General features: G+C 48.6%; 1 protein-coding gene across 7 annotated transcripts in view; it reads right to left on the reverse strand.

Annotated features, from left to right (window-relative positions):
• Window positions 1-336: 336 nt before the first annotated feature.
• Window positions 337-16,368, reverse strand: part of wdfy3 (WD repeat and FYVE domain containing 3) — a 61,851-nt gene continuing 45,819 nt past the window's right edge. For 6 of the 7 annotated variants that reach the window (XM_035529640.2, XM_035529643.2, XM_035529638.2 and 3 more), the window contains 28 exons: window positions 15,922-16,031; window positions 15,604-15,786; window positions 15,250-15,407; window positions 14,907-14,984; window positions 13,623-13,850; window positions 12,434-12,602; window positions 11,714-11,874; window positions 11,332-11,480; window positions 10,896-11,016; window positions 10,655-10,740; window positions 10,468-10,548; window positions 10,315-10,369; window positions 10,106-10,225; window positions 9,192-9,309; window positions 9,010-9,116; window positions 7,979-8,132; window positions 7,696-7,787; window positions 7,297-7,509; window positions 6,890-7,037; window positions 6,326-6,480; window positions 5,842-6,000; window positions 5,585-5,764; window positions 4,925-5,107; window positions 4,696-4,792; window positions 4,154-4,531; window positions 3,568-3,679; window positions 3,030-3,221; window positions 337-2,864 (listed from right to left, as the gene is read on the reverse strand). In XM_035529640.2, the coding sequence (XP_035385533.1) occupies window positions 2,744-2,864; window positions 3,030-3,221; window positions 3,568-3,679; window positions 4,154-4,531; window positions 4,696-4,792; window positions 4,925-5,107; window positions 5,585-5,764; window positions 5,842-6,000; window positions 6,326-6,480; window positions 6,890-7,037; window positions 7,297-7,509; window positions 7,696-7,787; window positions 7,979-8,132; window positions 9,010-9,116; window positions 9,192-9,309; window positions 10,106-10,225; window positions 10,315-10,369; window positions 10,468-10,548; window positions 10,655-10,740; window positions 10,896-11,016; window positions 11,332-11,480; window positions 11,714-11,874; window positions 12,434-12,602; window positions 13,623-13,850; window positions 14,907-14,984; window positions 15,250-15,407; window positions 15,604-15,786; window positions 15,922-16,031 (4,108 nt within the window). In that variant the 3' untranslated portion in view covers window positions 337-2,743. The remainder of the gene's footprint in view (window positions 2,865-3,029; window positions 3,222-3,567; window positions 3,680-4,153; window positions 4,532-4,695; window positions 4,793-4,924; window positions 5,108-5,584; window positions 5,765-5,841; window positions 6,001-6,325; window positions 6,481-6,889; window positions 7,038-7,296; window positions 7,510-7,695; window positions 7,788-7,978; window positions 8,133-9,009; window positions 9,117-9,191; window positions 9,310-10,105; window positions 10,226-10,314; window positions 10,370-10,467; window positions 10,549-10,654; window positions 10,741-10,895; window positions 11,017-11,331; window positions 11,481-11,713; window positions 11,875-12,433; window positions 12,603-13,622; window positions 13,851-14,906; window positions 14,985-15,249; window positions 15,408-15,603; window positions 15,787-15,921; window positions 16,032-16,368) is intronic. The other variant, XM_035529639.2, reaches the window with a different exon arrangement.

Consider the following 16,368-nt stretch of genomic DNA (forward strand, 5'->3'; position numbering starts at 1 on the left):
CAAACTATATTTGCATTAGTGGAGAAACAGTCGACAAGTTACAGAAATTGCATACTGCATAATCATGCAACGCTATTAAGGGATCCTTACTCTCTAAGCATATAAACAAATAAACATACGTTTTTCACTTTTCCTGTCTACATCTTTTCCAGTGTGGGTTGTCATTGTTTGCTGATAACGTGATACCCAAAACTGCACAGCTAGGCTACTGCATGTCCATCTAATTTTTTTGGTCTCTACAATCACCGAGAGAATATTTTCGCGATCGGTTGTGTAAAATCCATTCCAAAATGCATTAGAAAAATTTAAAAATAAAATTAAAAAGCTGCACACTGCTGGTGGTAAACAGCAAGGATTTAATTGAAATTAAATTAAAAATGAGTACCAGATCTATTGCATTATATTAACCGTACAATTCAGGGTTACTCTAGCAGGGAGTCATGTATGTGTATTTGAACACAAATGCACAGTGAACATTCATCTACCACAGGTCGCACAGGTACTGTAGTAATGCAGTCTAACACAAGACCACCAAAAAAAAAGAGGATCCTTTTTTTTCAGTCCATAGTTTTCTTACATAGAGTACAAAAGTTAACCCAGAGGGGTTATTAGGGCACCCCTTCAGAACACTTGGCTACTCTGTACAGAACTCTCAAGGCTTCAGAATCATCTCATTCAATAACGCCATAGAAATATACGAGTGTGTGTTTGTGTGGGTGTGTGTGTGTGAGAGAGAGAGAGAGTGTATGAGAGAGAGAGAGAGAGAGAGAGGCAGTAATAACGGCAAACGTACAATGCACTGACACAGAAAGTCAGCTGTGTTAGACATGCAACAAGTAACCCAACTTGCTGAAAAATGTACAGTAATCATAAAAAAGGAAACATTATAATTGCATAAATACTTTGTACAGTTTGTTTTACTGGAAAGGAACACGTCCCTTTAAAATGACAGCCCATAACATAAAAATGCCTTTGATAAAACCATGAGCCTTAAATGTGTTTCTTTTACACATGAAGGTGCGAAAATAAATTTGGATTCATAGAGCCATCTGACCTTTAAGCTGCTTGTTAACAGCAAAATCCTAACAGCTTTGATGTCATGATTGCACGCTAAATTACAGTACATGAGTAATCATGACGATAATGAGTGCATATTGGGTTGTTCAGGAAATGATGGGGAAATGTATATATATATATATATATAGTGAATAATACACTACCGAAAGTGTTGCATTTCTTCCTTTAAAGTGATTTGTGTGTCTAACGTTAGTTAAAAGGAAAACAGGAGTTTCTTCCCAACAATCAAAGCAGCACTTTCAATGCAGCATTGCCCACAGTACCACTGATGAAAGACCACAGAAATAAAAGAAAATACATCACAGACTGAACGATTCCAGTTTTTTAAAACATCAATCCAAAGCAGAGTAAAATGCCCTTTTCACCAGAACACACGACATAGCCGTTGAGCATTACTTGTGTTTGTGACCCCTGGTTTAAACATTCTGCAAATGTGTCTAAACTGACGCACGTCTGCAGTTTCTCTTCCGGATTTCAGACAGAAATAAACTGACACAGGTATTCAACAGTGGTGGTTGAATGGACCAAGTGTTCTCAGATAACTATGTTAGTGTTACAGAGAAACAATAAAGCTAGTTCAAATCACATTTAGTAATGACATACAATTTACATGTAGAATGTAAATAAACCTGGAAAAAGTCCCTTATTAGCCTAATTTTACACTGAACATCTGTGATTTCTTCTAATATTCAGTCAGGTGGAAAGGTGTCGGTTTCAGGTACGTATTTCATAACACATTCATTGTTTATATCTGAACCATGATTAATACCTGAATTTTATGGGGGAAAGTAATCAATAAATTCATGCCCCAACAGTTTGTTTAAAAACTCTGATATGACACAAAATTAGAGTGAAGTCAATAGCTGGAAAACACTAAATACCTTAAGCATGTCTGTACAAGAATGTCTCTAATGCAGAATCAACAGTAGAGTGGAATTTAAAAAGTGTTCTGTTGTTCATAAATATGCTAAAAGGTCTATACCAAAGCAGTTTGGCAACAACAAAAACAAAACCCCTAAAATAAACATCAATTTCTATCAAGTATTGGCAGCAGTTTTGATACTGTGGGCAACACGTCTGCGTTAACACATTGTAAACAAAAGAAGTATTTGCATAACTAGACACAGTAGTAATGTCAACCCACAAACATTTATTATTAACATTCATAGTCCCCGTTATTATACCCGCTGGGATTCCATGACTAGTGACATTGACTACACACAACCGCTTTAGACGTTTTCGCTTTTAAGTCAGGAGTGGTGTGTTATAATGCTATGTTACAGGCGTTTTTTTCCTTATATCTCTCCGCAACGACTCCTCATTCTTCTGTTCTAGTTAAAAAGGCCATTGTAATTATTTACAGTATAAACAAATTCCATCAGGATTTATGAAGGAAAGTTTTGAGTGCATGGTTTGTTTGTTTTTTTCCATCCTAAAATCTAAAGTTCATGGAAAATCGCTGAAGTCGACATGATCAAGCAAAATGGCAAAGAAAAGGTAACTGAAGGGGTCAAGCACCCATCTCTTATGCTCCGTGTGTGAAACAATGAACATTAGTGAAGTGAGTTTAGTCTCTGTCTGTGCTGTACACACATCAGTGTCTGGCACGGAGCGGTGGTGAGTGTTCTTTAGAGGAAGGTAAGGGGGGGGGGGGGGGGGTGGCTATCTAGTTTCTGGAACCTTCTTCTGAGGCCCGCTCATGCTGCAGGTTGTAATAACAGTTCTGACACACACGCACGGGCGATGATATCTTCAGCCGCTTGATCTCTGACTGGAAGCGACTGCATCTGATAGAGAGAGGAGAGAGATAGAGAGAAGACAGACAGGTAGATAAAGCGTGAGAGACAGACAGGTGAGTGAGTGAGAGAGATAAAGAGAGAAAGAGAGACAGGACAGACAGACAGATAAAGAGTGAGACACAGACAGTGAGTGAGTGAGAGAGATGGACTTACTTCTGGCAGAAAAGCTGGCCGCAGTTGCGGCAGTGGTGGCGGCGCTCGGTGAGGGAGAAACGCACGTCACAGCCTGAGCAGCTGTCCACCTGCTCGTCCTTCACCCAGTGGTCGGCGCGGCCGGGCGGCTCGCTCACCGACCAACTGAAGACGCGCCCACGCCCGTCACCCACCAGGATCTTACTGTGGTCCCTACGCCGAAGGAGACGAGCCTCGTTAGTGACGCAGCATGGGAGAGAGAGAACGCGGGCCGGTCATAGACAATTTGAAGCGTGAGGAGGGAGGGATAGAAGCAAAATAACTGGCCTGTTTTTAGTTTTAGTTCTGTGTTTATTTCTTTCTTTGGGCCAATGTTCTTGCTTGTTCACAGTAGATGGTTAAAACACAGCTGCCCAGGACCCACCAAGCAAGAACACCTGCTTCTCTCTCTCTCCTGCAGGGCTTCTGAACATTACACTACTACCTTTTAACTGTGCTCATATTTGGCTTTAGATTGCAAGCGCATGAGCTGGCATGTGGGCCCAGGCACAGTGCTTACTTTGAGATGGCGAGCGCTGAGATCTCGGCCGGCTGAGCGTTGTCCTTGCGGTCGAAGGCGGTGTGCATGGTGAGTTTGCTTCGGAAGACCAGCTGCCTCTCCCATCTGTAGCCTGCTCGGAGGAGAAGGCCACAGCAACAGAGCGGTCAGTACTGCCAGCCGGCCCTGCCCACGTCAGCCCCGCCCACACCAGACTGCATACCGGACCTGACCGTGGGCTACTGGATGGTATGGAATGGTACACCATAAAAATGTTTTGTGTGTGTGTGTGTGTGTGTGTGTGTGTGTGTGTGTGTGTGTGTGTGTGTGTGTGTGTGTGTGTGTGTGTGTGTGGTGTAAAGTGTCCAAAATAATGGAGCTACGTTGGCGCGTTGGATACACAGCCACAGTGATTTATCTCATGGAACAGGTCTGATCTTCTAATCTTATCTTTAATGTAATCTCAAAACCCGGAATGTTGGACTATCGTACGAGCTTCAGCATTTTTAAGAGGGAGGACGTGACCATCAAAAGGAGTTAACGTTCACAAACCACACCCCCCCCTCACGTCACGGTTTACCAGAATAATCTGCATCGTGTGAATTACCGGCTCTCAGGCGGCTGTAGGGTCGAGCCTCGGTGGCGGTGGGGGCAGAGGGCCCATGCGGGGGCGCGGAGAGGGGAGGCGGGGGCAGGCTGGTGGCGGTGGCGGCAGGCCTGGCCTGGCCCTCAGAGTAGTTCACGAACACAAAGCCGTCCTTCTCGTCCACGCTGAGCGTGTCCGACCAGCGGCGCGAGTCATCCGAGCTGCTGTCTACCGACCAGGAGGCGGCTGCGCGGGGCTTGGGTCTAGGCACAGCGACGGCGGGCACGGCGACGGCGGCTGGCTGGCCCGTGGGCCCGCGCGACCCCACCCCGTCCTGCCTTGCGCTAGCCTCCTCACCCTCCGACTCGCTGCTGTCGTCGTCCGGGGCTTCGCGGCCGTCTGCAAGGGGGCGAGACGGATAAGGCAGTTGGTCAGCACGGGACAGGAACCGATTCTGATGAGATTTTTAGGTGCCTTGCGCTCAGCTAAAAAGCATGAACAGATGGCGAAGTCAAAGGCACAGTCTGCAACAAGAACGGAGTGATGTTTTGGATGTGCATTACTGATTTTTTCCTCTCCGCAGCAGTCCGGTACATCTGGAAGCTCTACTGGCTCTGGGGCAGGGGTTTCTGGGACTTGTAGGAATTCCATCCTCCAGAACTAAAAGAAAAAGAGAAAGAAAAAGAAAGGAAAAAAAGCCTTAGTTGTGCATCGGTGCAGTGTCTCCACATCTCCAGTTCAACAAGACCATCACGCTGGATGAACTGCATTATGGGGCGGCTGACGGGCTACCCTGACAACGCCATCCGAGTGTCCCGTGACGATGACGTTCTGGGTGTCCCACTCGTTCATCTCGCTGATGCAGCAGCACAGGATCTGCTGGCTGCGGCCCGTGAACGTGTTGGCGCTGGAGATGGGGTTGCCGTTGATGCTCCACACGTGGATGTATGTTCCCGCAGTAGACACGATGTCTCCCTGCAAATCGAAGTCATTCGTCCGAGAAGTTTACGATGCTTAACGGTTAAACCCAGCTTGACCTTTCAAAAATGTTTGGCCGGTTCTGTGTGCTCCATGCTTGCCTCTCAAACATTGTGGTGTCGGACCCGGAAAAGGTTTTCAAATGTATAACACTAATGTTCGAAAGGGACTACAAAAGCCCATGAATATTTCTTTCCAAAGAATACTTAAAGATCCCTGTCAATTTGTCAAAGCAGAAGAAATATCCAAAATCTTAGTTACATAATCTTGAATGTGTTTCGGACAGAGGTCCATCATCAGCTGTGTAAGTACTTTGAAGCTTTTTGCTTGCACAGCTGATGAAGGACCTCTGTCAGCAACATCCTGTTTCTCTGGAAATTGTACTTTACTACAATTTTGACACATTCTCTTTCCATGCCATCCCCCTGAGGCCAGGAGCCCAGGGCCCGGCCACGCCCGGCGGCTGGAACTCACAGTGAGCTCGTTGATGCAGAGTGCCGAGACAGGAGCGCGGTGGCCTCGCAGCTGCGTGACGAACGCCAGCTTGTTAAGGTCCCAGATGATGCAAGTGCGGTCCCGGGAGCCGCTCACCACGATGTGGTAGGCGGAGGACGCCGTCAGGCACGTCACCGCATCCGTGTGGCCCAGGAGAGCCTGCGAACCCAGCCAGCTTAGCGGAGCGGGGCTTTGGTGTGATTAAACAGTAAGGAGTCGAGGCGTCGCAGCTTTACCTGTTTGAGCGCGAGGGTCTTGGCCTTCTCTTTGGACGTACTCGTTTCCCACACACAGATGGCCGTGCTGGTGCCACCGGTAATCACCAGCTTGGGGTTTGGACAGATAGCACACAAGATCTGGCCCCATTCAGACAGACACTCATACACGATCACTGCCTACAAAGATTAAAAAAAAAAGCCTCAAATCAGACAAAGGATAAACCCACGGAATATTAAGTCGACTGCAGCATAAACTATTCATAACGTTAATAATTCATGAATGCAAGCCTGTCCCTCAAGTGTCCACTGGGGGGCACTGTTACGTCTACTGAAATTCAAAGTCTCCAAAATGCTATTTCGCTAAAATCTATCAAAGCAGTGGCTTCACAACACACACATCTATGAGTCAGAAAATTGCCATTCTGCCAGTGACCAGCCACCGCGCTGCACTGCGTGTTGTTTGTCTTATGAAGGCAGAGTTCTGTTCGCCGACACTGCTCACCTTGTCTGACTCGTAGTTGGCTAGCCTGCAGCTGAGGTCTGCGTAGCCCCAGGCAAACGTCTTGCCCCATGCCGGGGGCACCAGCACTTTGTTCTGCTCCACTGCCAGGATGCCCTTGTCGGTGCACACGATCTGACCCACTGGCTCCTTCAGTTCTGTAACCATAGATCCAAACGCACGCATAGAAGCACGCGCACACGTGCGCACACACACACACACACACACACACACGTGCGCACACACACTGTTGCTGCTACTCGGAGTAAGCTGCTGTGTCCTCTGCTCTCATTTTAAGGTCAGAGCCGTTTGGCTTAATGCCACACCCTTCTAGGAGGCTTAACAACAAAAACAAATCGTCCTGACTAGATAAACAGGTTAAAAACAGCTTAGACAGCTGTGGGGAAACTGGAAGAGCAGCTCACATGAAAGGAACAGACATCCTAATATTGCTACGGCTGGGACTGCAAGCATCAGGCTTTCAATGGTCCCCGTTATCTCTCATTTAATGCGTGTGTGTGGTTTTCGGATTCCTGGCGAGCCGTAGCCACATCCATCCCACAGTACCTTTAACAGGAGCCAGGGAGGGTCGTAGGTTGTCCAGGTGGTGGAAGAAGATCTTGTCGGCAGTGGAGCTGATGGAGACAGGCATGCCAGGGATCTCGCCGTTCGACCTGCCGCGCACCCGCTTGGGGGGGTGGGGCTTCTTAAACAGCTGTCACAAAACCCACAAACGCTAGTCAACTGGGCATGTCGGTGCAAAATGCTGCAACATTTCCTGAAAGATCTCAATTATTCAAGGTAATCTTGTAAATATTCACGGTAACCTCATAAACCATGCAATACATTGTGTCTTTTAATTAAATTTTGAGCAACTCCTAAGAAAAAGAACAATTTGGGGTGCGTAGAGAAGGGCAGACAGTAGGAGTAGCATTACGGCTGCCCCTTGGGTCAGAGCTCGCTCGGTCCGGCACCTGCTTGGGGATCTGGCCGAAGTTGTTGATGAAGCCGATGGTGGCGGTTTCTTTCAGTGGGTCGTTGATGTTGTAGATGTCCACCTGGCCTTCGTAGAAGAGGTGGTGGAACACGTTTACCGCCTCCACCGCGGGGGGGCCTTGCTGCTTGTAGCCGAAGATGAGGTCGATCCACTCATGCAGGTGGGCACTGACGTAGTCACACTCCAGAGCCTAGGGACGCAAGCGAGACGTGGCACACTGAAGCATAGTGTCGCCTGGGCCTTCTGGGAGCTAGTCTGTGATCGGCATGTTGATGTGAACTCTCCTGTGCTGGTATGGTGTCAGAGTGCCTTGCGTAATAGTACCTCATCCGTATGTACAGTGGGCACTGTGGTGAAGAGAAGGGGAGTTTCTCACCTGTCTGTGAACCCTGATGAACTCTCTTGGATCTCCTTTGGCCCACGGAGGCAGGATGACATCTCCCAGCTTAGTGCCATTTTGCTTGCTCCCTGTATCGCCACAAGAAACAAACAAACAAAAAAACCTCATATAAAAAGCCTTGAGCTGACGAAAGGTATTAGCAAATTACTGCAATTTAAATCAGTGACGCTATTACAAGAATCACTGTTCTGTTGTTTTCTGTCGCAAACAACCAAGTTGGATGAAGCACTCTCACAAAGTCAAAGTTCAAAGTTCGCACCTAAGTCGAAGTTGTTGGAGTTGAGCATGAACTCTGGGAGGTAGAAGAACTCGGGGATGAGCTCCTTCACGTCGGCCATGTTGTGCTTGGAGGCTGAGAGCCAGGCTTCTCGCACGCTATGGAACATCCGGTCGGCCAGGTCAAAATGGCCCCCCTGCACAAACCAACGACAGGCTTCACTGCCCACCCGGAGGAGAGTCTTCTCGCAGGTGACCCCCCTCGCTGGGAGCAAAACAGTGTCATATGCAAACAGTCCCAGAGCAAAGGAGGATGCTATTATTGGACAAGACAGTCGGCCTCAGATGTGCGCTTGGGACAGTGGGGAGGGGGCGGATTTTGGGTAATAAGGGTAAAACCTTTTGTTGTGTGTGTGTAGGGGATGTGTGTGTGTGTGTGTGTGTGTGTGTGTGTGTGTGTGTGTGTGTGTAGGGGATGGGTGTGTGTGTGTGTGTGTGTGTAGGGGATGCATGTGTGTGTGTGTGTGTGTGTGGGGGGGGCGGATGGGTGTGTGTGTGTGTGTGTGTGTGTGTGTGTGTGTGTGTGTGTGTGTGTGTGTAGGGGATGGGTGTGTGTGTGTGTGTAGGGGATGGGTGTGTGTGTGTAGGGGATGTGTGTGTGTGTGTGTGTGTGTGTGTGTAGGGGATGGGTGTGTGTGTGTGTGTGTGTGTGTGTGTGTAGGGGATGGGTGTGTGTGTGTGTGTGTGTGTGCGCGCGTGTGTGTAGGGGATGGGTGTGTGTGTGTGCGCGTGTGTAGGGGATGGGTGTGTGTGTGTGCGCGCGTGTGTAGGGGATGGGTGTGTGTGTGTGTGTGTGCGTGCGTGTGTAGGGGATGGGGGTGTGTGTGTGTGTGTGTGTGTGTGTGTAGGGGATGGGTGTGTGTGTGTGTGTGTGTGTGTGGGTGTGTGTGTTACGAGACACACTCTGAAGAGTTAGTGATCGAAAATATGCAGAAGTGTTTGAATATGGCAAAGGAACAAAAGGTCATGGAGGAGGACATTCCTGAGCCCTAGGACACACCTGACCCCACTCACCTGCAGCCTGAGGAAGATCTGCGTGAAAGGCTCCATTCTCACCAGGTAGGAGGCCACAATCATGGCTGAGGAGTAGTGAGTTCCGTAGTGATACGCTGGGGTTTCACCTAAATCAAAAAAAGAGAGTCCAGAGCGCGGTTCGGGCAGAGCACGGCTACAAACAGCAGAGTTTTTGCACCTACCGTTGGGATCCTCCCAGTCCTTGAACCTCTTCTTATACTGGATCAGTCGGTCGTCGGTCTGGGCACCCATGGGCTTGGACAGGTTCCGGAAGGTCTTTGGACTGTTCAGGTCCAGTTCCTGTGGATTATGGCAAAGGTGACCAGACTCCCAACCATAAGGCTTTTTTGCCTTAAATTCCTCATGCATCTGCCACGTAGGCAGACAATTTTTGAGGTGGTTCACTGGGCCTTGTGCGAGGGCCTTTTCTTATTCTTGAAATCTGGATTCAAAAAACGTTTCAGAAAATTGTAATCTGCCAATAAGAATGGAAATGGTCACTTAAGGTCCATACTGTCACAGAAATTAAGAAAAAAAGGTTGGATATAAAATAAGATTATTAATAATAATATGTTGTTGTTGTTACCATTATTAGAGTAAAAACACATCTTGCCAAAGCAATAGAATACATGATTACATAGGAGGGGCAGATGAAGAGAATATGATAATATGATAAGTAATCTGATAAACAGTGCTGTCAGGAGTTGCAGTAGAGTATGTTTACCTGGACGACAAGATCAAAATCAACAAGTCATTACCAACATTATAAACTGTTTAATAAATTAATTTTGGTTGAAGGCCAATTTGTCACTGTGGATAAAGTGGATAGGCAGTGGCCATGAGCAGCATGGCAGACCAGATGAGAGGAATGGCTATTGTCACAGTTTTCCATTGTAACAGGAGCATAGAACAGCACAAGCAGTATCGTTATACATCAAGTGAGATTATAAATGTTATTTTTCAAGCTAATGAAATCGACATGGGGCAAGACTACAAGCAAGGTCTCAGACGAACGATTTAACAGCAAATCAGTCTGCGCACGTGGCTCCTGCCTGCCTGCCGTTTCCGGCGATCGGCCCGAGGAAGCAAACCAAACCTCAGAGTCGTAGTCGGCCAGGATCCAGGGGAAGACCGGGTACTGCATCAGGTCGTTGTAGGACCTGCCGGCCAGCGTGTTCAGGTGCATCAGGTACTGGAAGTTGCTGATCTCTCCTCTCTGAGGACAAAAGGAGAGATGAGTCAAGAAAGCGCTGGGCTGGGCGCGGAAGGCCGCCTGTCCACACAGGCTTAAACGAAATCACTCACCTCCCAACGCTGCGTCACCGATTTCTCTCCCACCAAAGTGCTGAGAAGGCCAGACCTGGAGGAACAGATAAGCGTTGGGGTTTATAAGTCAGTGGCTCTGACTAATCGGTGCTGCACAGGGCTGTTGTCTGGCGCTGCGGCTGAGGCACGTACCCTTGCTCAACACTGGTGTTGGGCCGCTGTCCTGACACCGACTCCGAGCTGTCTGCCAGCGAGGGAACCACTGCCAGGAACCTACAAACACAGCAGGCAAGGTCCGTCGCCTGTGAGATGGAGCCGCGCTCAGACTGGGGGCGGAGGACGCTTCTATTGTTAAAGGAGCCGGCCTGTAACCGCCTACCTCTGATACACTTTGTTCCGGACCCCCTTCTGGAAAGCCAGGAGGTAATTTCGCCCGTCGCCCGAGAACACCTCCACCGCCATCGGCTGTAGCAGGACAGAGCAGTAGAAAGAGAAACGTCCGGCGTTATCCAGCAAACTGCGATTATCTGGCAAACTGAATACACAGTCACCCACTGACACTGCCTGGAAGGGAAAAAGCAAAGCTTCCATTGGCCAGACCGCTGCCCCGCCCCCCTCACCTGTAGCAGGTATCGCCGCTTGTGCACTTCTTTGATGTCCTCGTAGGCAAATATGCTGCAGCTCCTCTTCAGCTGGCTCTGGCTTTGCCGGGCCCCTCGCGGGATGATTGGCTCATGCATGCTGGGACAACAGAGGCGCTTCATTTAGAGACGCATTCCAAAACAAGTGCGCCCCCCCCATAAGTTCCACCTAAAATGCCCTGGCACAGCCCAGCTATAAGGGTGTGGCGGGTCCTCATGGGAGACATCGAGGCGGGAGATCTTAAAGGCTTATGTCGGTGTCCCCGAAAAAAGAGGACTGCAGTTGCGGAAAAAAGCCAGGCTGTTCTGAAAAGGTCCGTAAAATGCGTCTCACTGGAAAAATATAGTACATAGATGCAAGCAAGACGCGATAAAAGCTGAGGGACATCAAGGGGCATAGAGCTATGGCTCTCACTTTGCGGGAAGCGTCTCGATGTCCCTGATCTCCCGGGTGACTGTCATGGTGAAGCCGTCGATCACGTAGAAGTGCTCCTTCCCGAACAGCAGCAGCCCCTCCCTGGTGTCCAGCCCCTGCACCCGAGCGCACCGGTACATGTGCTGGATCTGTTTACACAGGAAGTCAGAACGTTGTGTAAAGTATGAAAAGCAAAATCCAGGAAAAACACACTTTAAACAAATTATAAACCTAAAACAGGGACACCAACCCTTCAAGAGCATTTCTAACAAAAACTACTTGTTACCACAATATAGTCAGCAAAACTAGCCTAGCCAGGTGACGTGGTGAGTGGTAAGCCTGCGTGGGGGGGAGATATGTTGGGGACATTGTTCAGAGAGACCTTTTCTCCCTCCTCCAGCAGGCGGAGCAGGGTGGTGTTGTCGGTCTTCTGCTCCTCGTCCACGGCCCCGCCCTCCATCAGCTCCTGCAGCTGCTCCTGGCTGTCCTCGTCGCCGCCGTCCGCCGTGGAGCGCGAGCGCTTCAGAGGGGCTTTCACGAGACCTGCAGGCACACGCGTGGCCCGCCGTCAAAACACTCTGCACTTTTTACATTTAAAGTCGACGGACGTCTCGCCGAGCAAGCAGGCGGGGACAGGAAGGCACACGCTAACGTCGTAATCCAAATGAACCTGACGTCAGTTTGTTTCATTTTAAGTCCTGCCATTTGGAGCATTTGTGGTTGTAGGGCGAATTAAGCGTTTGGCATGACCACAACAGAGGAGAGGCTCGTACCAAGTCAGAGCTGTAACACCCTGATTAGTGGTGCCAAGCCATTATGGTTGTTATGGTCCAGGTGACCATTAATAATGAGCACTGGGAATTATTGCTTCATTACCTAACACAGTTTTTGCATTTTCATTACAGCAGCCTCACAGATGGTATTATTCACTTGTTGAAAAATACTACATATGAGTTTTGGCTCTTTACACTGTCCAGAGAGCACCATAAACTTCCAGAGAATTGCCAGAACCAATTAAAAGGGTTACTTCCACCACAAACGTCAAGATGCTGGATAACGACTGGAAGCTAGTGGAGCCAATCTACGTTTTGCGCCCTCTGACCTTTGACCCTGGCGATGGTGTCCTCCCCGGGCTCAGGCTCCTGCTGTGAGGTCTCGCCCTCCGTGCTCTGCTGGATGGAGTGCTGGTACATTCCTGGGTTCCCTGACAACATCCGCATGTAGTACTCCTTGCTGTCGTAGCTGACGGCTCTCCGATAGCGTGTGGGCTTCTGTGGGGCAGAGGGAGACTTAACGCGCTTAAAGCACACGTCCTGGAGAAACATCCCAAACACTGAGGCGCCTCACAGCCAATGAAAGCTGCCCAGTTAACATGAGCTTATTTGCATAATAGGAACTGGTCCAAGCTATCCTGCATTCTTTTTTTTCTATAAGTTCTGTGTGAAAATATTCATGACCGAATTAGTATAAAAAAAACAAAAAAACAACTGCAACTCTGCTGATGCCAAATTTTTAAGCAAGCAGACCTCTGTCCACAGTCTGCCCTGTGGCTTAAAATGTGAATGACTGGCGAAAGCACTTAGATAAGCTTGCAGTCGAGTTACAGGTGGAACCTGGTCAGAATGGCGTAAACCTCTTTTCCTCCCTCCCTCTCTCTCCCTCTCCCTCCCTCTCTCTCTCCCTCCCTCCCTCCCTCTCTCTCCCCCGTTCTGCATCTGCTTTCCCTCTTTCACTCTGATCTCCTCACCGCTGTTCCCTGCTCACTCTCTCCCTCAATTCTGTCATGAGAAAGAAAAAAAAATGTTTTGGTGTAATCATTTGCATTTCATTTTAATAATATTGTCACACGTGCATGTGTGAATTTGAGGCATAAAACTACATGTGAATTGCGTGATTTTGTTTTTGCATCATCTGTCACGCTGGCTAGAGAACACAAAAGGAGTGGTTTACTGGTTGGATTTCTCAGTTTACAAGCTTTTGTTATCTAGTTAAAAATGCCCCCTTTTATTAACACAACCAGTGCCTTTGCTAACTTAACTAGTTAAGGCCCTTTGTTTAGTGACATGTGCGCTTGTTAGGTTAAATGGTTACATGTGTTAACATGCATGTTATCATTACTTGGTCTTCTGCCCACTGTTCAACAATCCAACAAAAATAAATTATGGCTTTTGTAATGACCTTTGAAACCCGTGATTACAGTGGGCTATGGAAATGTGAAAGGGTGAGTTTAGCGTCACCCCGCGTACACACACACGCACACACACACACACACACACGCGCACGCGCGTTACCTGTGAGCTGTTGTTGGGCTCGCCGTCAGGCACGTAGGGGTAGTGGATATAAAACATGTCGTTGCGAACCATCTTCTTCCTCATTCGACAGGGCCCCTCCGTCATGTCCAGCTGGAACTTGTCGAGGTGTGAGCCAATGGGAGGGCCCCACAAGCCCCGCTCCCGCAACAGCTCGTACTCGATGCCGGCCCACTCCTCCGTCACGTATTTCAGAGCATTCTGCTGCCTCTGGTGTGAAAAGTGAGTGTCATCAGAACTGTCTGGGCATCATCGCGGTTGGTGGCATAAATATATTTACTCACATTAAAGTCAAAATGGCTTCACGACTCAGGAGTACCTGTGACATTATTAACAAGGCGCAAAGAATTTCCAAAGAAGGCATGTATACATTTACTGGTTAATTTTCAGGTACATTTTCAATACATTACATTTTCAGGTTAATTGTTTGTAACTGCATAATACATTATTTAATTTGATAGGTTTTTTAATAGGGAATTTAGTAGATTGGTGACACTTTATTTTGAAGGACCATTTTTATATTAAATAAATTCAGCCGACTCTAACAAAAATACGATATCGATTATATAGCAGTACTGAGGTATCTGTATAAATTCATTAGATCATCCAGAGACTTCAAATTAACTGTGTAAATTTATTCTACAATATGCTGAATTCAGTTGTTTTTTACTTTATTTGGAGTGTCCAGGTTAATATCTGTAGATGTCCAGAGAAGTAAATGAACATGTAACAGTTACAATACACATCATCACAATACACTCAACAAGCTGTTATAGCCATGCTATTGACAACACTCTATAAATTGATATTAAATGGATTAGGTTTTGGTTTAGGCTAATAATCTGTCATTTTTGTCATGCACATTATTTTACTTGCTACAATACACTGAAGCAGATTATTTTGGACTTCTGTGGTTAAGTGCACAATTTTATCACGTCTGGGCACTATTACATTATTGGGAAATTATGACAATATTGGGTTCTACATGGCATAACACTAAAGTTCAGACACGTTTTGTAAGCCTGATGTCAGCTACGTTTCCATAACGATGCTGAGGTCTTTAAAGGGAATTAATCAACCTTGGCAGGAGCTTCACTCCAAATGCAGACAAACCCGTCCCTTTTACCTTCCCACTGGGACGATTTTGTGTCTCCACAAAATCAGTATTCCCCCCGACTCAAATTTCCAGGGGGGGTCGGCCCCCCCTGTCGCTACAGACAAGGTAGGTGGAATGTGATCGGGAGGGACTGTGTGCGAGCGGCTGACCTCTTGGTATTCCTTGTACTGCATGGCCACCAGGTCCCGCACCACTGCGATATGGGTGAACATCCACTGGAAGGTTTCCTGGAGAAGCAAGCACGCCACATTAGGACTGCATATCACACTGCACACAGCGCCACATTTCCACCACAGTACTACGTGCTGCAGCTACAACCTGTTAAAATGCACAGGTGAACCTTCATTGCACCACGGCTGAAGGCTGGCTTGAATTATTATTGGGAAACAGAATTGTCATTTGTATGGATTTGTTTTTGTTTGTTTTTTTTTTAAAGTATAGCATTGATGTTAAGCATTACACAATACAGTGGGTGGAGCCGGGGCGGGGCACCTGCGCGGAGAGGCTGCTCTTGTTCAGGCCACTCTCCTTCTTGCTGCGCCGGGCGCCGGTCAGCTTGGACAGGCCGAAGCCGCTGCTGACCCGCGACAGCTTGGACTGAGTGGCTGGAGCCACCGCCTCCCCCTTGCTGATGCTCTTCTTCTCGTGGGCTAAACGGGACGGGAGGTGGGGGGTTATTGGAGCAAAACAGGGGTTACGTAAGAGGGGGTGGGGCAAAGAAGAGGTTGAGGGGGGTTTCGAGTAAACAGAACAAAGATGGTTACTAAAATTAAAATACAAATTTTGGGGGAGAGAGCAGAATAGTGTGTGTGTGTTTGTGTGTGTGTGTACAATTTTTCTGCTCACCAAGGTGGTTCTGCCAGCTCTTGGCAGCGGGCTCCTCCAGCGCTGGCCTGGCGGTGGCGATGTCCACGTGTCCCCGGTCGTTCACAGGCAGGGACACTTTAAAAATGTCCTCCAGCATCTGCCTCTTGCTATGCATCAGCTCTGTCCACACGCGGTTCACGGCCTTCAGCATGAGCTGGCGCCCTGGGGCAGGTCACACATTACAGTCACATTACAGAAACTAAGACTGACGGAGACGTTGTTGCGCGGACCCTTTTGACGAGGCAGCAGGGACCGCCCGGGGGCCCTCGGGGGAAAGCCGCCGGGGGCGGGGGGTACCTTCACTGGCGTCCTGGCTGTGGGGTGCATCGGCCTCGCTCTCCGCTGGGATCATCACGTGCCAGGTGGTCATGCGGGCCTCGGCCTCCAACCCAAAGCCCTCCGCGCTGCTGAAACACAGAGCAAGAGGGCGGTCACCCGCCTGATCAGCCCGCACCGGTCTGGACCGGCCCGGGCTGCTGAGGCCGGTACAGCCACAGACCAAGGACGCAGTGTGCTATCGGGTCAGGGCAAAGGAACTGACCACGGAAGCGTGTCCCACCAGAGTGAGCGTATCCGTGAGGATGTGGAGGCAGGGCCGTGTAGTCGGCCTGGTTATGGAGCCCCTAACAATGGCGGCTTCTGCTTTGAAGCCACCCGTGCCGGCATGAGTCACACGCGCCCTCGTGTAAAACCGGATCCGAGAAGGGAGGAACGCAGCAGTGCAAACACGCACGCTTCTGGGCC

This window comes from Electrophorus electricus, chromosome 5 (genome assembly GCF_041902795.1).
Source record: "Electrophorus electricus isolate QZ-2024a chromosome 5, ASM4190279v1, whole genome shotgun sequence".
Classification (NCBI taxonomy): Eukaryota; Metazoa; Chordata; class Actinopteri; order Gymnotiformes; family Gymnotidae; genus Electrophorus; species Electrophorus electricus.